Consider the following 27,123-nt stretch of genomic DNA (forward strand, 5'->3'; position numbering starts at 1 on the left):
TCTTTGTGCAAATAAATGAAAACCAAACTAAAGCAGAGATAAACAGAGACTGATGCGGTTGTTCATTAGCCAACCCGTTCCCACTAATTTTAAAACAAGCTTGCAGCGTTGTGTTTGGCCAGAACTCTTAGTCATATGCCACATTTGAGATCCCTTCTCTCTTGACAAAGGGACTCAAAAAAGTGGTGATCTCATTGACTTCCTTTACACCTTGTATTAAAATGCATTTAGGATTATGAGATTGCAGTTGGATAGTGCCTGACCACATGAAAGCATAGGGGTAAATGCCCCTAAAACACACTGAGGATGGATTGTGATCTGATCTGCCAAACCACTTCCGGAGGTACATATTTTGACCACATTGAACACAAGTGTAAATGCAGTTGCATTTTCAGTCCACCAGTGAAACCAGTGAGGTAGCAGCCATTAATCCATTAGCAAGCTAAGCTAATGGATGGATGGAGTCAAGACAAGAGCAGTCTACATTCAGTTTGGTCCAAAGAAAGTACACAAGCAAATGATGGAGAACAGCTACAACTGTTAAGTTTTAGAGATGGACAGAGTGATCCAGTCTGAGCTCAGTGTGGACACTAGAGATGCATATTAAAGATCTAGTGTGTAGGATTTAGTGACATCTAGCGGTGAAGTTGCAGATTGCAACCAACTGAAATTTCACTTGCTCACTAAGCTCATAGGAGAACTATGGTGGCTTATTTCCGCCAATATATCCCTTTAAATCTTACTATACCTTTAATATAAATGTAATCAGGTGAATCATATCTATATTCAGTCTGGATACGAGACACATTTGCAAGGTATAAAGGGGTCATATTGAAACAGTTGTTTTTATATCCGTTTTCAAACTTTAAACTGTGAGCCTGGTGTTTATGGTAGATCCATGGCCTCTACCAGGCTTCTGAAGGATTGCACTGTCAACGTCAAGACTCTCATTTTATGTCTTTTGAGAATGAAAACAGTTACAGTTCAGTAAAGAAAGAATAAATTAAATGCATATCTGTCACACTCTCCATCTCTGTATTTCGAGTATGTGTGTCTGTCTGCCTCTCATGTACGACCACGTTTATCTTACAGGGTGACTGCTAACAGAAACAGAAGAGACCACTCAGTCGTTTTCTCTGGACTCTCACATTGTAAATCCATCATTCTTTCATTAATGACTATACTTACTAAAAACCACTGAACACGCTGAGCTGGAAGCATTCAAATAGTTTAACAGGAATATATGCTTCCTTAGGATATTGAGGCTGCACAACTTAACGGAGGATGAAAAATGCTGCCTCGTTCTTCTGTGTCTTCGGTTTCTCTGATACACAAACAGACACGCAGCAATCACCGTTGGCCATTAGGGAGGCCAACCAGGCCTCCCATAGCTGAGAGCAGGAACAAAAAGGCTGACCACTGTAGAAAGGCCTAATTAAACAGCGGTCTTTAATGTCAGACAGCCCCCCACTGTAGCCCCAACCACACATGAATGAAAGAATAATGCTCTTTTGAAAAGAAGTTCGGTTTTATAATCTAAACCCATTGGCTTATGAAAGGGAAGCCCCTAAGCTAAGCAGGCCCACAGGTCACCCTCCATCTCTTCCTTTCTCCCTCTCCTTCTTCGCTCTCTCTTCTCTTCTTCTTCTCTGTCCTCCTGCTGGGTCCATAGCCAGGGTTAAGCCAGGCTGAACGTGGGCAGGTCTGTGACCACCACCTCCAGCAGGCCCTTGCTCCCCCAAGGTTATGGTGGTGCTAATTGTCCCTGGACGCACACACAAAAAAACACATGAACAGCCATGTCTGTTGGCTTGACCAACCACTGGGCTCATGTGCTTGGATTATCAGAGCGCTATGAAAGAGAAACAGCCAATTGCATCCAAAGATGGATGCTGTAGCAGGGCTAAGAGCTGAGAGGAGGGAGTGGGATTGGGTGCTCCGGTGGCTCAGTGCCAGGGGTTATCCCGGAAAATGATTGGGGAAAAAAAAAATCAAGCATCCAATGTGCAGCCCCCCTCCGACCTCACCTCACCTCACCACTGCCCACCCCCTAAAACCTCCCCACCCCACCCAGGCGAGGGGACCCCCCGACTGGCAGCAATAAATAGATTCTTTCTCTAACATGCCTAATCCTGCTAAACAGCAACAAATCCTATTAGGCCATGAATTATAAATCCTCCTTCACCACCTCACCCCCTCGTTCCCCCCACTGGAGAAACCCAATCGCACTCCTGTCCTCATAACGTGCACGCGCATACCCACACACATACAAACACTAGACCTCAAGAATGTTGGTCTAAACAGGGAGGAATTGTAAGTGTTGGATATCCATGCATTGGTATGTATGTCTATATATGTGCCTGGCTGCTCGCTACCATTTCTACTTAATGCTGGTGCATGTGAATTTGTGTGTGTGGCCTCTTGCAAGGCTTACTTCTCCCTACTTCATGGTTAGCCAGCGTTTATACAGATATACAAACGTGTATGCAAGCAGGGATACTCTCATGCACACCAGGGTCATAAATAAAAATGCTCCCAGTAGCAGTTTGCAGTTATATCTTACTCCTGTTATACAGTATTCCTTGTTCAAACATTGGTCCTCTTGACTGTAGTTGATCCGTGGGACACAGCTGGAAAAAGTAGGATGTGTTGGCAAAATAAAGAGCAACAGGAAAATGTCAAACTTCACTTCATGAAAAAAACCTCCTTAGCGCTGTCTCATAAGAATGCTTGGAGGCTCCGCGTCCACCGTGCTGACACGAGAATGTATGACAGGGAGGTCATGTTTGAAAACTGGTGAGAAACAGCTGACGTTCGAACGTCATACTCATGATGTTAAACGCATCCTAGCGCACATTTAACGCAATGTAAATTCTTATTTTAATGAAATTCAGTAGTGCGTATTTGACCATTTCTTCTATGAAATTTTAGGGGAGGTTCAACCTCCCTTGTTGTCTCAGAGCAATCGCCCCTGGTCTGAATGTATAGTGGTAATTATTATATCCTATATAGTGGACTCAAAGTATCCCAAAATGCATCGTGAAAAGTAGTGTACAACCGATGGTCACTCACCAAGCACTATGCCCCATCATGCATTGCGCCAAAGGAGCGGACAGACACAGGGGAGGGCAAACACAGAGACAGACAAGGGGAGAGAGAGCAACTCGATTACAACCTTTTGTACATGTTTAACTTTTAATGTCATGATGAAGTTTGTTTTACCAGTTTCTTAGTCATGTTATAATCAATTTGATGTAGAGTCGTCAGTCCCAAAGAGATAAAAATAAATCGGCAGCTGATTTTCTCTTGAGCTTAACAGTTACTGTACAGAGTAGGGCTAATAATGCTAGCTAATGTTAGCAAGCTGGATCGCCGTACTGGCATAATGAATAACATTATAAATTAAATTCAGAAGTTATTACATGACTGACTGGTAAAACAAACTTTAAAGGCCCTGACACACCAAGCTGACGGTTGGCCGTCGACCAAAGTCAGGCCATCGGTGAGCATCTGTCGGCCTAGTTTTTGCGGTGTGTCCCGCACCGTCAGCATTTTGGCGTCGGCGGCTTTTCGGCCGATTGAGCATGTTGAATCGCCGGCGGAGCTTGTCGGTGAGAGAGATCACTCTGATTGGCTGTTCAGGTTTTATTTCCTCGCCCCTGTGGCGAGTGAATCTGCCTGTAGTGAAACCGGGGCTAACCGGTGCTTCCTCCACGGGCTCCACTTGACTCAGCTGCCCGACAGACCTGCTGCTTCTTCCCACTTTAACCTGAATAACAAACCGGAGCTAGCTGGGAGCGGCTAGCGGAGCATTAGCCCCAGCATGACTGGAGGGAAGCACAGCCAGTTAGCCTCCGCTAGTCTCTGAGCTAGCCCCGGCTCTCCGTTTGGATCCAACCAGAGCACCGAGCCCTGGTTTGTTATTCAGGTTAAAGTGGGAAGAAGCAGTGAGTTTATCCGGCAGCTGAGTGAAGTGGAGCCTGCGGAGAAAACACCGGGACCGACTGGATGTAATAGTCCGTGGAGGTGCTGCGATGCTGGGCTGCACAGAAAGGAAACCCATCGGCTGACAGGATGTACCACTCTCTCACTCTGCTCTCTCTCACGCAGACGCAGAACGTACGGGAGCTGCCCATTGGTCTGACATCCCATTGTTCCGACCATATTAAACCCATTGTTCCGAAGTCCGTTCCGAAATCATCACGATGCCCTGTGGTTAAGGTCTGGTTAGGTTTAGGCACAAAAACCACTTGGTTAGGGTCAGGAAAAGATCATGGTGTGGGTTAAAATGAAAAAGAAAGTGACAAACACATAAGCTGTGAGCCTGCTTCGCCTCAAGCCTTTCCCAGCTGACCCAGAGCCGGTCGCGGCGCAACATCAAGGTAGAAATACGCCCGCTGGAAGCCGTTCAGCACCGCGGACCGTCGGACTAATGGGATGTCGGACCAATGGGCTATCGGACCAACGACATGGACCTGAACGTACGTACCACTTGGCCATCGGATGTAGTCTTTGTAGTGTGTTCAAATGCAACTGACACAGGGCAACGTGAGGCGATGTGAGGCGATGTGAGGTGACGTAGACAACGCAACAGTTGGCTTTGGTTGCCGCCTGTTCTTTGATGTCCACACCTTAAAACAACAAAGGTTAAACAGAGAATTACTGACATTTGTAGGACAGGTTGATATGTGCTGCTCTCTCTCCTCTTGTCTGTCTGTCAGTGTAACATTATTAATAGTCCTGTGTTTTATGCGAGCAGACGGCCACAAAGTACTTTGTGACGTTATTTATTATACAAAACCTGCTTAAAAACCAGATATTCAGTATGAGGAAAATGTGCTCTGACCCTGCTACAATATGCATTCCCAAATTACTGACACACCTTAGCCTAAACATTTAGGCTAGACGAACAACTGGCACCAAAGAGGGGGGACATTAACCCCAAATCTTCCAACTCTCTAATTAGGCTCACTTTGAAGAACACTTACAGCCACATCCTCCTCTTAAGGCTACACCTTAGGCCTGGATCATTAACCCCCAGAACCTGAATTACACTGGTCACATTTATGAGGTAGTCGTTGTCCCAAACTCTTTCTTTTTGTAACTGCTCACAGTCTGTAAATGATAGGAACTGCAGGAATTCATGGGTGTATCAAATGAATATCTTAAGTATATAGCCATATACAGAAAAAAGGGTCTATATTTTATGTAAGAAACCATGGAAACTGTCCTTAAAATACAAACAATTAGATGTTTTGTCTTTGTTTTATAGATTAAAATCTTTGTTCCCTGTGGTCTTCACACCCCAGTACAAAGTGTTTTTCCCACGGCCTTTCCGTCTGTCTAACTGGAAACCTCCTCGCCCAAATCTTTAGTTAATTTGGCAGTTAGAGTCGTGTCAAAAAGAGTTCACCAGTCATTAGTCTACTTGTTAGAAGTGCGCTCCTCTCCAATCTTCTCTCAGTGTGGTGGGAAAGAGCGGTGTCTGTCTCTGTTCCCCTCAAATAATGACAGGTTGTGAGACTTGGCGTCATTAACATTAAACATGGGTGGGACTTTTTTTCCGAGGTCACCGGGATGTCGACCATCTCTCGAGAGGGGTTATTTTCATTGGTGGGATTCTTTCGCCAGCTTAAAGACGGGAGGTTTTCATTCACATGTACCTTCGGAGGTATGTGGTGACACATCAGACCACATAGGAATACTTTGCACAAGGGACGTACTATCTAGTGGTGGAAATCCCAAGTAGGCCTATATATCACCACAAAATTCCTGCTAACATTGTGTTTAAGTCGGGAACAAAAGATATTGTGGGCTACACTGTGAGGACAGGAATGTGTCAGAGAGATCGAAGCTCTGCATTTGTCTGCGTCTTTGTGTCTTTCACAGTATACAGTAGTGTCCCAGTGTGTTTGTGATAGAAATGCAGGAGTTTAGGGTGATGCCGAATCTACAGTTTTTCCGGCCTGTCCCTTGATTTCTCTCCCTCTGTGGCCACACACATCAAACGTTGCTTGCTCGCTCTGTTCTCTCTTTGTCATCAGCTCTTAATGGGCCCTGGGCTTTGATGTGGTTTGGGTGCTGCTATTGTCTCCAGCATGTCTTGATCAGTGTCCATTGATCTGGAGGGGGTGGCATGAAAGCAACTGGAGCAGACACACAGAGAGGAGGGGTACTGTTGTATCAGAAGCCATATTTAACTATCTGTATCCCGCTGCATGGAGTGCGGTGGAGTCTTGTGTCAAGTTTGAGAAATAAAGAGAGTCTGAGAAATCACAGTGAGAGGCAGAATGACAGAGGAAAGCAAAGAGCAAGGGAGTGAGTCCAGATTAAATAACTATTCTATTGAATTGTCTGTCATCAGCATCACAGAGCCTGTTCACACCTGGTATTAACATGCATTTCGGTGAGCTGAACACAAGTGGACAGCTGAGATGCATCGTCTCTGCATGGTATCAATGGAACCGTTCTGTACCAACCCCATTTTTGGTCACTCTGTTAATGTTAATGCCAGGAATAAATGAGGCCATAATTACAATGTAAACCATGTATTGTGATTACTGTTACAATGATCGACTGTTTATATGCATAAAGTCTGAGACAGAATCATTCCTATGAAAACACTGTTTAAATTCTTAGCTCAATGTAATCAAGTAGTCTGCCCACAGTGTTCATTTTGAGTCTTTTCATGTATGACAACATATGGAAAAAAATCAAAACCTGAGAGCTGGCTACCTGCTGCCTCTGCTGTGTGCACATTGAAATAATGATGGGAAAACGAAAGTCCATCCATCCATTTTCTTCTATTCTTCCATTCACACTCACATTCGCACCTACGGACAATTTAGGCCCTGTTTAGATGACAAGGGTTTCTCTAAAAACAGAAAAGTCTGTCCTTTGCGTTTTAAAAAACGTATGCGTTTATATGACGATGTTATTGAAACGATCCCCGTTCACACGGAGCTGCAAAATCTACTGGAAACTCTGTAGTATGCACGCCAGGCCAATGGGTGGCAGTGTGAATTTGCAAAGCAACACCACGGCATGACGCCATGCGCCTGCGCCGAAGCGCCTTCCTCTACAACGCGGTGATTACAAACCAAAACAAAGAAGACACAATGGTGAAAGCATGCACAGATAACTTTGTCTGGATGGACGACAAAGTGGAGTTGCTACAGTAACAGATCTACACTTCACTTCAAATCAACAGGGTGAGCAGCACAAACAGAGCTCGGCATTGTTGTTGTGACGGTCGGCTTGCCTAGTGACTGGAAGTGTAATGCGCATGTGCGAAAAGTCTCCGTTTTCGGAGGAACTGCATATTGCAAGTTTACATGACAACAGAGATGCTGCCGTTTCCAAAAAGTTGCACTCTGGAACCCGTTTTCGAATCGTCATTTTCAGGCACCCAAAACGCTGCTGTCATGTAAATGATCGGCCAAAACGCAACTAAAGTTTACCGTTTTCAGTTGAAATCGAATCGTCGTATAAACGGGGCCTTAGAGTCACCAATTAACCTGCATGTCTTTGGACTGTGGAAGGAAGCTGGAGTACCTGGAGAAAACCCACGCTGACACTGGAAGAATATGCAGACTCCGCACAGAAGGGCTCCCGCACCTGGGAACCCTCTGGCGACAGTGCTAACCACCACACCACCATGCCGCCAAAAAGAAAGTAATTTTCTCTAAATAAAAAAACTTCTCCTAAGTGCTACATCATAGGCAATTTGGCCTGCTTGAGTTTCCTGAGGACGTTTCACCTCTCATCACCTCTCAGTTCTCTATATGCCGTTCTTCAGAACTGAAGGAGCCTCTTGAATGAGAGGTGAAACGTCTTCAAGAAACTCAAGCAAGTCCAGTTGCCTACCATATAGCACTAAGGATTACCATGACCTGGATGAATGAGAATCTTCACCAACAATTTCCTCAAAGAATATGGCTGCTGGTCACAGAGACAGAAGTTGAAGTAGTAGTTGAAGTTGAAGCTGCACATGTGTGTCACAGCTTTACTCTATTTTGAAACAGCAACAACAGTTCAATGTTAATCTGTATGAGACATAAAGACAAAGAAAAAATTGGTTCACATACAGTTATCAAATTAAGCCTGACAGACGTGATCACAATAAGCAGTGTCAAGTGTATGTAAATGAGGACAAATGAATTGTGAGTTCAGCTGTGTGGGAATGGAGGCACAAGAAGAGGACATTTAGCTGTTTACCCTTTATTTTAGTGTTGCACTGTAAACAAACATCTCCACAAGAACACCCTGAGAATGCCAATGTGACAACACTGCATTTTCAAGAGTAATAAGCATCTTCAGATTTAGCTGGCTGGGTGCAGAGGTGGCCTGAGAAAGACAACGTTGGGTTTAACTTCTCACATGCAAACCACTCTCAGAGCTGGTTTAATTTCCCACGAGACGAACCCTTCGAAGAAAATTCACATGGGAGAATCTCTTGCGTTAGAAGCCCATTCATTTAAAACCCTCACTGAATGGAGAAACTTGGCTGTAACAATTTAGTGTCACACTTATAATTCTTACCACGACACTCCCTGGCATGCCATCACTTTCAGATCAAACATTCCTCAAAGAATGCAGTCGTCTTATCCTGCCCAAGATATGATAAAGGGTTGTCTGTTTTTGAGGAGAACAGAGGAGCACATCTCTTTGATGAACCAAAGCACCAGTCATAAAGCTTATCTCACACACACACACGCGCACACACACAGGCCAGCAGTCTTGCTGGGCCTTGACCGTTAGTAGCACATTGATGTCTAAGGCTGCTCTCTGCTGACTGACTCCAAGGTTATTGCAGCGCACCATGGAAGCACAGGATATTTGACGGTCCCCTGCCAAATAAAGAGCCGAGGGGGGTGGGGGTGGTGTGGGGGATGAGGGAGAGTTGCCATTGACAACTCGGAGACCATCAGAAAGTGAAAAAAGAGAAAACTTATTAAGAGAGAAGGGTCCAGGGGAAACTGCGGGGCTAAATCTGTCACAGCTTTTCAAGAGAGGGACGAGGCCAGAGCACGACTGCGGCAACTACAGCTTGTACACAACTTCTTCAGTCAGCCTAATTAAGAATAGCAAGTCTGTTGAGAAGAGCCAGGAGTTTGGGTTTAATCCCTAAAAGAAAAGACAACACAACCATCCTGCCCAATAGAGAGTGAATCATAGAGCGCAGCACAATGGAAAATATACTGAAGTCACCGTGGGCGAGATCTGAGCTTTGCTGACTCAAGAGGAGTCCCCAGGATACAGTGTGTGTCATATCTTCTGCACAGATGAAAAATAAACACAACTAAGAGAAAAGGATGAGGGGGAGGCCCGAGGAGATGAGTAGGAGGCAAAGTCACAGCCGGCAAGTGTTTGAAGGGCAGCATCAGCAGAGGGATGTAGGAATTACTGTGCATTCCTTTAGTTTCTGTGTGCCAAATGTTTAATGGAGTGGAGGGAGGGGGTTCGGTGTTGGACATAAACTCCACCGTGTTATTCTTAAGTCACATATCACAATTACCCAGTGAACATGTGCGCGCATTTGTGTCAAATGCAGGAAACGGGAAGAGGGCGAGGAAGGAGCGTAGTACAGTTGTCCAACGATCAAACCCGCACATGTTTTTTGTTTCCTAGATGTGTTTTTTCCCCCAATTACGGTCAAACCTTCAAGTCACACAGTAAAGAGGTGACAAAAAAACACATCCTTCTCCTGATCGACGAGGTGGGGGCCTCATGCTCTTTATGTTTGTCATTGTTAGTGTGCATTTCCTCCTATAGGTTGGACAGGCCGTGCGTGGAGGGCAGGAAAAGAGACAGCAGCCCGACAGCCTTTGATGTTCATGTTTTATGGTCCCATGTCAACGCATTGTCTGTTAAGTCCCTTTGTTGTCCCTCTGCCTAATTAAGACCTCAGAGCGACTTGTTGACTCCACAAAGACCCTTGTTTGGGGAGGGGGAGGGTGGTGTGTGTGTGTGTTTTTTGTGTGTCAAGGGTTGTGTGTGCATACGGGTGTGTCTCCTTTGACTTGGACCATGTTTGAGGGAAATGTTTGTCACCCACTACATACAAAAAAGTTGACTTTAACGTAAGAATGGAGTCATTCATTTTCTGTTTGTGTCCGTTTGTATCTCTAGCTGCAAAGTAACTGCGAAATGCACTGAACACACACACACACAAACATGAGTACACATGCTACAGGCAAGTGTTTAAAGTGGCAATGCTGTCCTAGCCATTGCTTTATATTGTTTTCCATTCCCTTTTTCATTCCTACCATCATCCAATGGATCTCTCCAGCAAGTCTGGTGGCGTCAATTTGCTGTTAATCTACCCCTCTCAGCAGATACACTGCCCCTACACATACAGACACACACACACACACACCGTCCCACAGCTTACCAGCTTAACTTTGATGTCTCTGATACCAACAGATGGCTGAAAGGTCACCTGTCTCTGAGACATAATGTCCATGAAATAGAAGACGGGAGCAAGACGGGAGCAAGTTCTGCTCACCAGCAGACAGGAGATGTTTTACTATATTGATCTAAATGAATGCTCTGAAATAACTATTTATACTATTTGAGCTTTATAAGGCTGTACATGACTTTTTTGGCCATTTAATACCAATTTTCAACGATTCAGGGTTTTTTGTTCCACATAAAGTTTTAAAGTTTAAAGGGCTCAGCGTGACATTCACTAGCTTCAGGCTGTAATTTCACAAAATTCCCCTGGGCGTGAAACACGTCATTTCCTGGTGTTTTGTTTTTTTGTTCTGTTAAATGCAAATCTTATTGCCTGTGTAATGTCATGAATAATGCAAAGACTGTGTTGCTGTCAACCTATCCTGACTTCCTCATCTCATTTATTTGATTTCATTTGATGTTAATCTCTATTTAACCTCTTGCACTCCACCCCCATTTTGTAGCAAAAACACCTAAAATGACACCCAAATTAAAATGACTGTGGCTTCTGAACCGCTCTGACTACATGCATGCATGAGGTCTTGCCGGAAAGAAAATTGTGTCAGAAACACTCTAGGTGATACAGAGACAGAGTAATGGGCCTCTGAAGTCAGAAAAAAAATTGAAGATTTTGCCTAAAATAAAATAAAAAATGTTTTTCAGGATGAATAACTGTCTGTGGCTTCATCTGAGCAGGTAAATGACACTATGGGGCTGTAGGCACACTATCAATGAACATTTGTTTCAAATTTGAAGAAGACTGCTCAAAGTATGACCATTCTACAGTGTTTTTTCCATGAAAAGATCCAGGCGGAGCTCCAGATGACAAGTCGGTCACGCGGCTTCAAAACAGTACTATCAGTGATCAAACAACACTCAGCCAGCTTCAAACATTGTACCTTATTGAAATCAGGTGTGATTATGATAGCTGATGTTGTTTATGACACAGAAACACGCAAAAGTTATGATCCCGCTTTCTAGACGGTATATCTCAGCCAAAAATAGTGGTAGGAGTGAGACTCTTACCTTTTATAAAAGAGCTACGTGCCCGCTAACAGCTCCACATAAGATCGCGAATAATCCTTTAACTTTTCCCGTCAAAAAACAGCATGACATGACTTGTCACCACTCATTGCGATTTTGGACTTTGTGTGTTTAGGCTGCTCTGGTGTGAAATCCATAATAAATAAAAGAAAAATGATGTTATTTTTGAATCCGGCAATACCAAACATCACATGGTTTGATGATGTAGTGCGCCTGTGAAATACCGTTTAACAGAGGAGGGGGAGAGCAAGGACATCAGCGTCCTGGTGGAGTTAGAGAGGTTTTTAATACAAATGGCATATGACAGTTTTTGGGCTTTGCTGAACATTCAGCAGAAGAAAGCATATGTTTTGTCCTATGTTTCATGTTTGTTACAGTACTGAAAAGACTTTGGTTGACTCTAGCTTGTAATAATAGTTTTAATATTTAAAAAAAATATATTTTTCTAATTATATATGTATATTTTTTACAGTGGGAATTTTGGGTTTGTAATCAGGTTCAGGCCTAAAACTGCTGGTTCACACTCAGATTGGGTTTGGTGGAAACTATGCAGGTTCATGTAATGTCTTGCCAGATTCTCACTTCAGAGCAAAGTACTGAGTTGTTCAAAATCATTCATTTAAAAAAAGAAATCAGCATTCATGATTTATCTGTGCATTAAAGGTTCTGTATGGGACAATCAGAGTATTAATATAGCTGCAAACCATTGTTTGCTGTCTAAAGATATAGTGGAGTAATGGCATCCTGAGCAGAGAATGAAGTCACAATCCCTCTGTTTGTGATCCGAGCTTCTCTGTGGTTTGCCGTGTAAGCTAGTCTGGCCGCTTGTGCATGTTAGTGCATGTGAGTATCCCACTGGCTACCTCATCGCCGCTGCTTTGTACTGCGCTCATATGGTGCTTACCGTCAATATTGGAATGATGTCATCAAGGAAGCATAGTGCCCACCCTTTGGTTCCCCCCGGGTAACACCATTAGCTTCGTTGGCACAGTTTCCATTGTTTAGCGCTGCTTATGGAGTAAGCAGTGTCAGCTGCTAGCCACTGGCTCAGCCACCTCCACTCAAAGGCCAAATTCAATTGTCCGCATGCACCTTGCGGGTGTGTTCCTGGGAAGTTCGGGAGTGCTGAGGGCTGTCCGAATCCACACTTCATCCAGCCCACAAGGGGCCTCCAGTGGATTTGAAGACTTCCAGAGAGTCCGCTTGGGGAGCAGACTTAACTGATTTAATAACCCACAATTAATGACGTTGTGGGTTTATCAACTGCAGAAAAAAAACTTATGAATGTGTAAAATAGTTACTGATGGTTAGTCCTATTAAAATGCTACTTCACTTGTGTGAATGAACAGAATCAGTATTAAGAGAAATGAAGGCGTAAAGAGGGTTTTTATGCTCATTTTACACACTGAATGTCTCAACTTTGGGGCGGGGTAAACAGGTGGGGTCATCTGACATGCAGAATTTCTAAAAATCATATATTGGTATGTGATAAATACTTGCTAGTATTTTTAGTTTACGATAAATACTAGAGTGTCATTAATACATAATATCTGCCCTTGAAAATATAATACAGCATACCTTCCTCAAATCTGCATGAAGATTCGACAGCTCTTTACTGCTGGGGTCTCTGTGAGTCCATCTGCGCCTGCACGCACTATCTGTGTGTTTTCAATCACTGGGACCACTCCAATCCAGTCACTCAACACATTTTCAGTCCATGTTTTCTCATTATCTATTTCCACTCATAGCACGCATCATCCCAACATGCCGCTGTCACTTATCCAAGGACATGTTTCAGCGTTTTTCTGACAAATAAATCACACGAGCACCAGCGCGCGGCACACAGAGTGCCTCCTTGAAAAAACAAACACAAGTGCATGCCATGCAGACACTATGGTATGCAAGTATGACTTTGTGTGTGTGTGTTGTTTGCATCCAGCGGTTTCTGTTTCAGTGTTTAGCTCCATACCAGTGGGTTTTCTTTTGTGTTGACACAGATGTGCTTTGAGCCGAGGGACGTGTGTTTTGGGACTCTTAATGCAAACTGAGTCTGGTTTCCTTCTGTTTCACTTTGCACCATGTTGCAGATTCACAGTTGTGACCGATAAGGCGATTTGCTGTTAGAGGGTGGTGGTTACTCTGTGTCGACACATAGAGTTAGAGGTTAAATGTGCATTTTTGTTGTACATGAATGCAAACTTGTCCATGTGTAATAGTGTGTGTGTGCTCTCCTGTTCAGGCCTGCGTGTGTTGTCCATTGATTCTTGAATGCAACAAGAGCCAATTAAACTGGGCTTGCAGCCTTTCTTGTCTTTTTTTTTGTCTTTTACAACTCAGCTTGTCCAAAACAAGCCACTTCACATTTAACAGCAAGAAAACATCTATAGACTTAACCAGCCGTGCTTTTCTTCGGTACTAAATCGGTCTCGTTTTCTGTCACAGGTTGTCCCATGCCCAGAGATCAGCTGTAAAAGTCCTCCGCAGAATGCAGTACTTTGTGGCCAGGAGGAAATTTCAGGTAAGAGAAAAAGAAATCTAGAGCAGGAGAGAGAAATTGTACTGCGTTGAGGGGAGCAAAAGAGGTGGAGATACAGAGATAAAGAGAGAGACAGATTGAGAGAGAATTGAGAGAGAAGCGTGCGTGTGTGGTGTTTGTGCGGTTATACAGGATGAGCAGGGGGAGCCCCAAGGGCATATATCAGCTGCAGTGCCGCTGTGCATGTGTACATGTGTGTGTACGTGTGTTTTTGTGTGTAAATGCCTGAAACTTGCACCTGCATGTCTTTTTTGTGCTCACTTCAGTTCAGGCGTAGTGTCAAGGGAAGTCTCCTAACCTGTCTCTGGGGCTACAGTAGGAATTCACTTACTGTACCGCACTTGCAAAAACACACTCACACACACACACACACACACACACACACACACAGCGGGGCACGGCCTCACACAGCAGAATTATGTTAGAAAATTTTGTGCAGTAAATTATTTCAGTTTAAGAAAACATAATTGTGTTTGAGATATTCTGGCCATCATTTTCATGCTACACGCTGTCGTAGAATGGTTCCTATATTCGTACCATTTCCAAGTGCTCTATATGTTTTCAATTATGGCCTAAGTGGTCTCAGCTGCAGAGGCTATACTCTGTGTATACCAGGGATACCCTAAAGAGTTCACTGGGTTCTTTCTGATGCTGCTTGTATCCACGTCACACTAAACAAAGCTGTGAAAGGACCTTAACACGATTGCTTTCTACATGGCCATGCACTTGTCAATGCACGCATGCACACACACACACACACACACACACATACTCACACACACACACACACACAATGAGTTAACAATGAACCCTTTGCACCCAAGGGGGTTGGGGATGTTTTCGGGGACCGAGCAAAAGCGGCTATGGTTGACAATGGCTTTTGTGTCCCCCCCCTCTGTGTATGTGTGTGTGTGTGTGTGTGTGTGTGTGTGTGATCCACAGCAAGCGCGGAAGCCCTATGATGTGCGAGACGTGATCGAGCAGTATTCCCAGGGTCACCTCAACATGATGGTCCGCATCAAGGAGCTGCAGAGAAGGTGGCGTCTTTGAACTTGATTCATGCTCTTTCTTCCTCGCTTTGTTTCTCTAACTTTTTTATCTTTTTTTTAATATTTCTGTCACCATTATGTTGGATACTACCTCATTCTTCTCCTTCACAGAAGAAGGAAGAAGTCAGAAAACAAAACACAGCTATCTTAAAATTAAGTCAAATCTTCAGTCCTCATGACCACGTTGTCTGACACCATATTTCCACAGTATGGCACACATTAGCTGTGAAGTGTCACATCATACCACGAATGAACATTTGTGTTTCTGTTTGTCCTGCCCTTAAAGGAATACTTCACTCCCAAATGATTACTTGCATATTAATTTCTCATTTTGTCTCACGGTGAATTCATGAAGAAAACTTCTCACATGCCTATGGTAAATAAAAAGAATCTAAAAGCCAAGAAATTTCTTGATAAATTGAAGTCATAGATGATCTGCAGACCTGTATCAAAACATCCATTTTTAAACTCTGGCACAACTTGTGTAGTATAATCCAAGTCTCATTTATATGCTCAGTACTTCCCAAACAGACTGAGTAGGTATAACTGCAGCTGGAGCAGCTACGTGACCCCCCTCTAGCTACATGACTTACCCACCGTACCTACATGTCAGTCCACCATCAGCCCCCTTCGCTCCTTAGCCCAGATTTGGAAGTCCCAATGACGGCGCAAACTTAGCGACTTGCTAGCTATGAAGTATTAAGTTAAAAGAGAGGTGGTTAAGGTTAGCATGAGGGTAATGGGATGCTACGTCTCGTCACTTGTGCTAATGCTAAGTTAGCGATTAGCCAGCTGTGAAGTATTATATTAAAAGAGAGTGGTTAAGGTTAGGGTAATGGGACGGCTACATCTCGTTACTTATGCTAATGCTACGTTAGCGACTAACAAACTTTAGCTATGATGTGTTAGTTAAAAGAGAGGTTTTTAAAGTGAGGGTAATGGAATGGTTACATCTCGTTACTTATGCTAATGCTAAATTAGAGATTAGCTAACTTTAGCTATAAAGTAATGGGAAGGCTACATCTTGTTACTTATGCTAATGCTACGTTAGCGACTAACAAACTTTAGCTATGATGTGTTAGTTAAAAGAGAGGTGGTCAAGGTTAGGGTGAGGATAATGGAATGCTACGTCTCGTCACTTGTGCTAATGCTAAGTTAGCGATTAGCCAGCTGTGAAGTATTATATTAAAAGAGAGTGGTTAAGGTAAGGGTAATGGGACGGCTACATCTCATTACTTATGCTAATGCTACGTTAGCGACTAACAGACTTTAGCTATAAAGTATCATGTTAAAGGAGAGGTGGTCAAGGTTAGGGTGAGGGTAATGGGGAGGCTAAATCTAGTTACTTTTTAAATGAATCAAGTCTCCATGTATTACTAATTATTGAATTGAATTGAATACCTCTATTGTCATTGTACTTTATAATACAACAAAATTAGGGGCACTACTCCACCATGGTGCATACAATACAGTACAGTAAATACAGTAAATACAACATAAAAAAAGGTAACATAAATAAAACAGTGCGTGAGTGGGTGTTTGTTTCAACCAAGCGCATTAAATTAAGCACCAACTTTATTTAGTTTTGCTAATTTGGTCTCATTTATCCACTACAGTGTAGCATTGTAGTAAGGTTCGGATAGCCGTCGCATTGGTAGGTTTGTCTTGTGGTGTGTACAGTCTGTAGGGGCATGTAGTCTACACTACAAACAGAATGTGTCTGCGGCTATACAGCCCTTTCCGACAGGGAACTGAACTGAAAGTGAAACTTATCAGTGCTCTCATCAAAGCCAGACTCCATTGACAAAATAGTAAATTTACCTTGCTGAACATGGGAGCTGCTGATCTACTGCTGCCTCAATCACTTTGTTAATTTGTGTTACTATGTGACTTTGGAGTTTCAAGGGTTAGTTCGTACTCGTACTTGTCATACTCGTACTCGTACTTGTCATCCTCCGCTTATCCAGGTCCGGGTCGCAGGGGCAGCAGCCTCAGCAAAGAAGCCCAGGCAGTCCTCTCCCCAGCCACTTCCGTCAGCTCTTCCGAGGGAACCCCGAGGTGTTCCCAGGCCAGCTGGGCGATGTAATCCCTCCAGCGTGTCCTGGGGCGGCCCCGAGGTCTCCTCCCGGTTGGACATGCCTGAAACACCTCCCAAGGGAGGCGTCCAGAGGGCATCCTTACCAGATGCCCGAACCACCTCAGCTGGCTCTTCTTGATGTGGAGGAGCAGCGGCTCTACTCCGAGTCCCTCCCGGATGTCCGAGCTCCTCACCCTATCTCTAAGGCTGAGCCCAGCCACCCTGCAGAGGAAACTCATTTCGGCCGCTTGTACTTGCGATCTCGTTCTTTCGGTCACTACCCATAGCTCGTGACCATAGGTGAGGGTTGGAACGTAGATCGACCAGTAAATTGGGAGCTTCGCTTTCTGGCTAAGCTCCCTCTTCACCACAACAGACTGGTTAAGCGCCTGCATCACTGCTGATGCCGCCCCAATCCGCCTGTCAATCTCCCGCTCCATACTACCCTCACTCGTGAACAAGATCCCGAGATACTTAAACTCCTCCACCTGAGGCAGGACCCCCCCCCCCCCCCCCCCCCGACCTGGAGTGGGCAATCCACCCTTTTCCAGCTGAGGACCATGGCCTCAGACTTGGAGGTGCTGATTCTCATTCCAGCCGCTTCACAGTTGAACTGCGAACCGTCCAAGCAGGAGCTGGAGGTCACTGTTCGATGGGGCTAGGAGGACCACGTCATCAAGGGTTAGTTCACATTCACCAAAGTCACACAGTAACACAAACAAACTCCTGAACAAGGCAGTGGTATATCGGCATCTCCCGTATTCAACAAGGTAAAATGACTGTTTTTTCCAATAGATTCTGCTCTAAAGAGAGCATAGGTACGTTTAACTTTTAGTTCATCTCCCTGTCAGAAAGGGCTGTCTGAGAAGTATTATGCATTAGATAAATAAGATTTGGATTATACTGCACGAGTTTGTAAATGGATGTTTTGATATAGTTTTGCTCTGACTTCAATTTATCAAGAATTTTCCACATTTGAAGGGTGAAGTAGTCCTTTATCTAGGCTACTGACATCACAGTCAACTGAACTGGGCCATGAAGACAACAGAAAGAGAGATAGCTCCATCATAATTTCTCTATTCAGCTTTCAGTAACTGCAGTACAGTTTGTTACTATTCTACTGCTCATCTGACAGATAAACTGGTTTCTGATTTGTTACACCTTGTTGTGTTTTGTTGAGCTGTAATTAAGTCCAGTCCTTACTGAAGCAAATCCTCTTTTCCTCTTCCTGCATATTTTCTTTCCTTTTTTTTTTTACAACTCCCTCCCGTGAAGGAGGTCGCTTAGGTAATAAATTAGGTCAAACTTATGTAAGTGCGTCACCTGGATCTTGTAACACCTTTAGCAGTAATTCAGCTGAACCATGGTAATGCGCTGTGAAATTTTGAAACCAGTGGAGCAGCATAACAGATCAGTAAATCAAGGACAGGCTGATTCTTTGATTATTTAATATAAACTAACTGCAGTGATGTAAATTTTCAACGCAGACTCACAGAGCCAAGACTCTTTTATATTCTACAGTGTCGCTCATAAAAACCTTAAGCTGTTGATTTTCTTTTTCTATTTTTGCAACCCAAAGAGAAAGACATCACAGCACTGGCCACATCTGACTCCTGCAAAAACACCACAATAATGCAGTGACCGCGCTGCATCAAATGGGTCACCAGCATAAATAAAAGATAGTTAAAGACATGTGATTGCTCTGATTAAAATCCACCCTCGATTTGAGGTGATGAAAAGAAGAATGCTTTGCAGTGCATATTGAACTGCTTCTCCTGCTTCAGTAAAGTTATAGATGACTAACAGTCCACATGTGCAAGTCAACCTCCTGCTCATTGTTTATTTTGAAAGCTTGACATCTCACTAAGATCATGGCAATCATTTATTCATCCCTTTAAAACTTGCATGTGGGCTTTTTTCCCCGAAAGCAGTGATTATATAAATACCGTTCAAGCTGACGCCATTTGTTTAATTTTATTGGCTCTATAAATTGGCTTATATTATTTTACTGTTTTGTTCATGAGCTGGAATAAAGTGCTGTTTACTCAACTGAATCTCCTTTGTGTCTGGCCAGTGTTTTTACCTTTCTCAGTCTAATTACTTCTGTCTTTTCCCCCCAGGCTGGACGGCACACTGGGGAAGCCAGGAATGTTTCTTCCAGGTAAACACACAGGAAACACAACAGTCTGCATCTGATAGACAGCCATCACTCCTCAGTCCATCCCTGTGTTTATCCCTCACACATACACAAGCTGTGCCAGACTAAATATGAGAGAGAAGTCCCTGGTGTGTGTGTGTTTGCACTTGAAGGTTGCCCGTTCACTTACGTTTTAACAGGTCTGATGCTACTATGCGCCCCGGCTGTATCTAGGCTAACGGCTAACATGCTAACTATTATTTTTATGTCACTAGTCACTTGAAACAAATTTAGGACAATAGGAGACAGGTTGAAATATCCCTTTAAGTCCGCCAAACATCTCTCCGACCGTCTTTCCGACCATCCGCTTCGGCCTCAGACACTATAAAACAAAAAGTCGAGCCTAACAAGACATTCTCAACACTATGCGCTTATACACGGTCCCACAGCAAATTTTGACGTAGTGGCACACCTGACAATGAACATTAGTTCCACCATAGAAATACAGATAAGTAAACAATGAACCAATGCCATAGTAGCATTATACATCAAACAGCACGTAACAAGTGGGTCAGACAAGACCCTGGATTAAGAAAACAGCTCTGGAGCCCTTTACTCATCACTTTTGCATATTCTCCAGCACACATTTCACACACACACACACATACACAGAAACAGTGTGAAAAAAATGGTGATACTCAGATACTGAGTCAGAGACATCTGTTAACTCACCGAGGTTTTACACCTCTGAGGGGAAAATATTGTGCACAGTGGAGGCTAAACCTGCCTAAACTCAGTTTACCCATCACGCAGTCTGAGGAAAGGAGTAACTCGTGTTTTTAAGGCTACATAACTCTTTCTGACATGCATTAACTGTTTACATTACAGCAGGGGGCTGTAAACTGCCACAGTGACCTGAACCCACAAGAAACAGTAGAAAATGAATGAATGGATGGTTTCATGAAGAATCATGAGCCTATAGGGCTCTTAACTAACTTTTCTGCATTTGTTTGTGTTTCTGTGGGGATTCTGTCAATATTTCTGGTAAGTGTGAATTTATTTTGAATAAATCTGTATCTCTGTATGTTTGATATTCTTTTTTCATTCGCCAGGAAAAGGAGAAGATAAAGAATACCCAACTATTGGAGCGCGACTGATCAGGCTAGAAGATAAGGTAGGCACACTCCTGCTGCTCAGTGTGTGTGTGTGTGTGTGTGTTATGTCTGTGAGTTTCAGAGATAAAATGATTAGACTACCCTTGCTGCTCACGTATATGTGTGTGTCTCTGTTATCAGATGAATGCGTGCATGTGTAATCTTTTAATATGACAGTGTTATGGCTGTGCTTGGCCAATCTGTGCCGATGCCAAACATACGCCTACATTCTCCACTCTCCTCCTTATCAGCGTCTATTCAGTGCTGCATTTATGCTTTACTGACATTTGTGTTTTTATTTTCTTGACTCCCGTTCTGGGCTGGGTCATTTTGATGATTTTCCATGCCAGCCCTTCTTTTTTCCTGTGATCCCAAGGTACGCTGGGTGGTGACAATTCTTGGATGTTTGCGTTTCCATAAGTGAGTATTAGTGCAGTGGAAGAATTAGGGGAGCTGAAGAGAAAAGTCTTTATACAGTGAGGCACAGCCAATAGACAACAGCTGTGCTATGAAGCCCTCGGGTGTAACTAGGCGTGTCCTCTCTCATAGTGGAACAGGCACAACATGATGCCAGCATGATGCCAGCCCTGATGCCAGCGTGATGTCAAGATAGACATTTCCCCTCTGGTGATGGTTGTACCAGTTGGACTGGTGCGTGTGTATGCGTCTGCGTTCCTATCTGTCCTTGTCTCTTTCCATCTTTCCATGTGCAAATCATAGGATATGAAATGTGTTTGTTAGATTTAGTGTGTGGCTACATCTGTTGTTTGTTTGTCTGACTGGTGGCATCACTAGAAAGTGAAGTTATGTTTGTGGATTTGGAATAAGTTTGGAAAAGTGTTTGCGCGCTCAGGCATGTTTTTTTTTCTTGTCACATTACCCTCTCACATCTTACAAATGAAAACAAGTCCTATACAATGGAACAATGCATTCTGCAGCCACTTCTTTTCTATTCAGGTCAGCCAGCTCAGGATTTCCCCCACTTTGCCTTAACATTTACCATCCCATCTCTGTGCGTTCATCAACACTGACGTTCTCTAATGCTTGCATGCGTTTGCTGTTCTCGGGCCGCTTTGTTTCAGAGAGAGGAGTAATGATCTTGAACCAATGTACGCTCTGAGACTGAAGACCTCCCTCGGTGATTGGGTTACGGCCCATTTGCTCTGGGCTACATGTTGTGATCGCAATCTCCTGATTGGAAACATAAACCTGTGTTGAGAAGTGCCTTCCTTTTACCTATGACTCTCTTTTCTATTTTCTCTTTCAGCCTCTCTTTTCCCTTTTTCAATTCTTCCCACTCGTCACTCTTCCTTCACATAAAGGCAAAATACAATTGAGAGGTGGATAATTGAGAAACATATCAGTGGAAGCCTTCTGACGCAGGCTGCTTTCCCTCTTAAACAATGTGGAACCAATCACCATTATATGAGCTGCATTCGCATGCATTGCTGTAACAAGCGTCCTCTCCAAGTGAAGAGCAGCAGAGCCACCCAGTCTTCATAATTACTGTTTTCGTCGCCTCAGCACATGCCCCCCTTCCCCTCTTTCATTTCCGGTCGTGTGAATTTCTTGTTTTGATGGTTTTGATGAGCCAGCACACCTGTTAAGGGGGGGGGGGGGGGGCCTCCGTTTTCCTTCAGGCAGCAGGTGGATGAACCCGTCGACCTCTGTTACCTGGTTCATTCCCCCGACCTCCTCCAGATACGCCTGCACTGTTAACCTCCAGTAGCACCTCACAGATATTATTGTCCACTCTAGATAAAATATCAGCTTTGTGTTTCTGGAATGCAGTGATTTTATAATTACACTTACAGTGCAATCCCAGTAATTGCATAAAATGACCTTTGTTGTGATCGAACACAGCATTTGCTTTGTGCCCCTGACCCATTTTCTCTTAAAGCTACACTTGGTAACTTTTTGTCATTCATTCATTTTCCTGTTGGGGCTGGAGCCTATCCCAGATGACACTGGGCGAGAGCAGGGGAACATCTTGGACAGGTCGCCAGACTGTCACAGGGCTGACACACGAGCCCTTTTTAAATATGAGTAGTGCAAATTTGCAGGAAAGCCCAATCAGTCTTCATTCAGCATTGGCAGTATAAAAACAGAATCGGGGAGTGCAGCAAAATGCCGCCTGCCTACTTTTGTTTATACAGAATGTATAATGTAATGTTTTCGGGGCAATGGGGGGCGTGAGCAAGTAACAAAATGTGTAGCTCAGCGTGTGACGTAAACAGTGACGTGGCAGGAAAGCCGCGGCTGGTCAGTCCTTCGGCGATTCTCTCATAAGTCGGCCCGTCCTTCACCGTCCCCGTCATCTGACGGTTAATGGCCTCTTCGTTTGCGAGGACAAGGAGGGCGCGCAATTCTTTGTCTCCCCAGTTGCTCATCTTTACAGTGTCTGTCAGGTTTGCGTTTCCCTCTTGCTACTAGCTGCTCACTAATTCCTGCTATCAGCTGTTTCCTGTTTATCCACCGCCAGTGGCTCGCACGTGCGGCGTCATCAACAGCTCCTCCCACAAGTCATCAACAGCCCCTCCCGTGGCGGAAGTGCGCCTCGTTCTTTTTAAACCAAAAAGGTTCCGCCAATATGTCTACCCTACGAGGTGGAAGATTGGGCACCTCGGATCAACTCACCAGTCCGGCTCTGTGTGTCTAAACGCTCGCAGCTTGCCGGCAAAACGGCCCAACATTCGCCGAAAATCTTGCAGCATAAAAGGGGTTTTAGAGACAGACAACCGTTCACACTCACATTCACACCTACAGCCAGTTTAGAGTTGTCAGTTACGTAGCCTGCATGTCTTTGGACTGTGGGAGGAAGCCGGAGTACCCGGAAAGAACCCACGCTGACACTGGGAGAACATGCAAACTCCGTAAAGAAGGGCTCTCCCACCCTGGGGTTCAAACAAGGAACCCTCTTGCCTCTTGTGAGGCGACAATGCCAATGTTGTCATATTTGCTGAAACTGTCACTATATTCTCAAAGTATCATACGTGACGGATCGTATCCCTCCTCTTTCCCCTACTGCCTCTAGTAGCATTTGCCAGTCTTCTGTGACTCATGAAAACAACCGATCAGAGCGGAGGAGTCGCTAACGCAGCTGTCAATCATGTCAATCTCTGCAGTCAAACTGTCAAAATATGCAGTGCTGATCAAATATGAATAAAGACTGTGTTACTGCAGTGTCTGTGTCTCCCCTCACGTGTTTCCAGAAACATACTGTATTTTAGTGTACTGTTTAGGTGTGAAATGAGAAAGTTTGTCACCCGGCCACGATGTTGGAAACAGTGAAGCTGAGACAGAGCACCACCTTTCTCATCTTACAGCTAAACAGTACACTTAAACATGTTTAGATGCTGCCTAGTTTGACGGTTTGACTGCAGTTCATGAGCAGTGATTGACATGATTGACAGCTGCATTAGACGCTCATTCATTCATGTGCGGTAATGCCATTAGAAGCAATTCAAGGGGGCAGAGGAAAGTTATTTTTTGCACAGGTCATCTGTCTTATGTATTTCTGTGTGGATATAGTAACAGTTTCAAGAAATGAGACCAAAAATAATTTTTATAAAAGTTGCCAACTACAGCTTTAAATCTTTATTTTGTTAAACTCTGAGTTTTTCCACAAAACTTGGATTTTTGACACCTAACAAAATGTATTCCCTCCCAAAACAACATTTCAACACGAGGCCTGTGTTTCAGCAGCAACATAATGCCCCATCCAAACATAGCGCCTCAGCTAAATGAAAGTTTACAGGAGATGTAACGTGAGATAAAGTACACAATGAATCAAGCTTGTTGTAACTTCTAATGGTCAGAGTGCCCTTGAGTTCAGTTGTTTGCAACAGAATCTCCAACGCCGACACTCTTGTTTGTCTCGCATCACTGCCTGCATTTCATAACGTTGTGTAACTTCTGAGTTGCGTCACCTCTCGCATGTTGCTCATAATAGTAAACCTAATCACACACAAAGCAAAACCCTGGTGTCACAGTTGAATCACCTCCGTGTAGGATCTTTCTCAACGGCCCTGAGGAATTATTCATCAACTCTGTGCCCTGGTGCTCATGTGTATGTGTGAGGTTGTGTGTGTGCACAAGAGTGTGTTCCCATGCCTTTCTCAATACTCACTCTTGGTCGGACTCCAGCTTCTTTTTTTTTTTTTTTTTTTTGACAAATTCCCACTTTCTGCTCCCCTTTCCCCGGTAAAACATGGACCACTCTGGCTGCGCTTCACGCTGCAGCTGAGTAAGGAGCACAGGATCATTTTCTTGTCCAGCCATTGTCAGCACATCACTTGTAGATGAATTTATCTTCAGTGGGCTGAAGGGGGCTCGGGCATTGTGTGTCCTGTACAGGGTTAGACAGTGATTTATCACACAAAGACAAAGACACATATAGGTCTACACACACACACGCACTCACACACACACACATGAGCCCAGGGTCGATAAATCACCAGTGTGTCTAACCCCGCACACTCAAGATTGAATTCTCCAGGAGCGACTTGGAAACGAAGATGGATGGCACTCTGTGACAGTGTGTTATCTTTCTGTCAGACACACTCGATGAAAAATACCCAAACGACAAACTCAAACAGTGGCCAGTGTCTCCGGGCTTCAGCGCGGCCTTTCAGAACGGAGCTCGCTGCGTGCTTTAGGATGAAGTCAGCCCTCTGTTTGTGGTAAATCTCTCCCGGTTTTATAGGAACGGGATTTTTTCTCATAGCAATAGACGGAAAAGGGCAGGGAAATTACAACAATATGCCCTCACATAGCCTGTAAATGTCTGTCTGAAAAACTGTTTTAGTCTGATCCAATTTATTTCAGAGATTTAACAATATTGTGAAGTGTTTTTTCGCGGCCCAAAACAACCCAGCAACTTAAAACTGAAATTAGTGTGTAGAGCTGAAGGCAGTCTTTAATTATGTAGGAAGAGAGATTTGTTTCGTTCTAGGGCAAATGTTTTCCACAAGGTTGAAAAGAATAAAGTCCACACCAAACTTTTAAATGTCTAAATTGTTATTTAATTGCATTGAATAATGTTTATTTAGTGATAAATTATTTTTTTAAATACAGTTTGAAACAGGGTTGCAGTGCACCACAATGACACTCCACCACTCCACAACTTTTTTCTCCAAGTGAGGAAATAGACTATCTGCTGTTCATATTATCCTGTTGAAATTCATATAAATTGTTTGAGCACTTGAGAATCCAGTCATCACTAAGGTGTATGTCATGCAAAAGAGCCAATAAAAACGAATGGAATGGTCAAAGCCCACGGGTGTTTTGGTTGCAGTGGCATAAGAAAGTTACGACGGGCCCCAGGCCTTCATGCACGCCATCGTGCATGCATTGTCTTGACACAAATAGAGACCTGACATTAAACAACATCAACATACATATTACCCGGCAATCATCATTGCATATCTGACAAAAATATCAAAGACATTTTAAAAAATTAATTATTTAATTGAGTAGTTTTATAGGATATTTATAGATTTAACAGCTTATTTAGAAAAAGCATATCATTTTGTTTTCAATTCAAATCAATAGAACTTGTGGTACAAAATACAGTAACCACAATTTTAATGATTCACAACTGGTACCAACCAGACAACCAGTGGGTTCACTCACTGGGCCCAGTTTTAGAACAATAGTGTATTAAATATCTGGCAAAATGTACAAATATACAAGATAGAGTGTATAGAGTGTTTTCAAGGAGCAGGAGCAAAAACCAGTGCCGGATAGAGTAACAATAGGAGTTTTAGATAGCTGTTGACTATTTGAAAAAAATAAATAAATAAAAATAGAAAAAAGAAAACCATGATGCAGATAGGTCTGCCTTTTTGAGGACATATATAGCAAATTAATAGTATTATGTTTTTTATCATTTATCTTTGAACACAGGCACTGTATATTTCAAAGGTGGTATCTGAATCACTTGCAAGGGCCAGCTCTCTCTGCAGGCCCCAGTGCAACTGCACTGCCTGCACTGTCTATATTTACAGCCTTGGTTGGTTGATTCTTGACTCATGCATTGAGTAAAATGCAAAAAACATTCCACCTTAAATATTGACTGTAGCTGCTGGGGTTGTCTTTGAACAGCACAGTGAATTAAAATTTTTCAGTTCATAGCTAGTTAACTATTAACTGGTAAAATGAAAAGGCAACAAACATCATTTTATTGTATAGTTATAGCTGAATAATGTATGTAAACCTGCCACAGAAACAGTGGTTATAGAACTTTCAACCTGCTATAACCTTCTGCATGCACGCAAGCGTTATAGTTGTGTTTGAAATACTGATATGTTTATGAAAAAGAGGATTTATTTTATTTATTTTATTTGATATCAATATTGCAAATACATTCATGTTATCAGTTATCTACTAAAATTTAAAAAGTTCCAGAATCTGATTTAACCATCAGATTCTGCTTAACTCCAAAGTAAGTACGATCTGTTTTACCTTTTAGAGATACAGAAACCGTTGTATGTGCTTTCATCTCTTCGCATCTTTAATTATTGCAACAGCCTTTATTCCTGTCTAAATCAAAAAACCTTGCAAGGACTTCAGATTGTTCAGAACTCAGCTGCAAGGCTTTTAACTAAAACCAAGAAGCACGACCACATCACACCTCTTTTTTAATCTTTTTACACTGGCTCCCTTTTTTT

The 27,123-nt window shown here is 43.4% G+C and overlaps 1 protein-coding gene across 1 annotated transcript in view; it reads left to right on the forward strand.

Annotated features, from left to right (window-relative positions):
- Window positions 1–27,123, forward strand: part of kcnq1.2 (potassium voltage-gated channel, KQT-like subfamily, member 1.2) — a 279,715-nt gene that overhangs the window by 164,960 nt on the left and 87,632 nt on the right. Inside the window, exons 15-18 of the mRNA XM_033634460.2 lie at window positions 13,942–14,017; window positions 14,978–15,072; window positions 19,282–19,322; window positions 20,411–20,472. Coding sequence (XP_033490351.1) covers window positions 13,942–14,017; window positions 14,978–15,072; window positions 19,282–19,322; window positions 20,411–20,472 — 274 coding nt within the window. The remainder of the gene's footprint in view (window positions 1–13,941; window positions 14,018–14,977; window positions 15,073–19,281; window positions 19,323–20,410; window positions 20,473–27,123) is intronic.

Source organism: Epinephelus lanceolatus, chromosome 5 (genome assembly GCF_041903045.1).
Source record: "Epinephelus lanceolatus isolate andai-2023 chromosome 5, ASM4190304v1, whole genome shotgun sequence".
NCBI lineage: Eukaryota > Metazoa > Chordata > Actinopteri > Perciformes > Serranidae > Epinephelus > Epinephelus lanceolatus.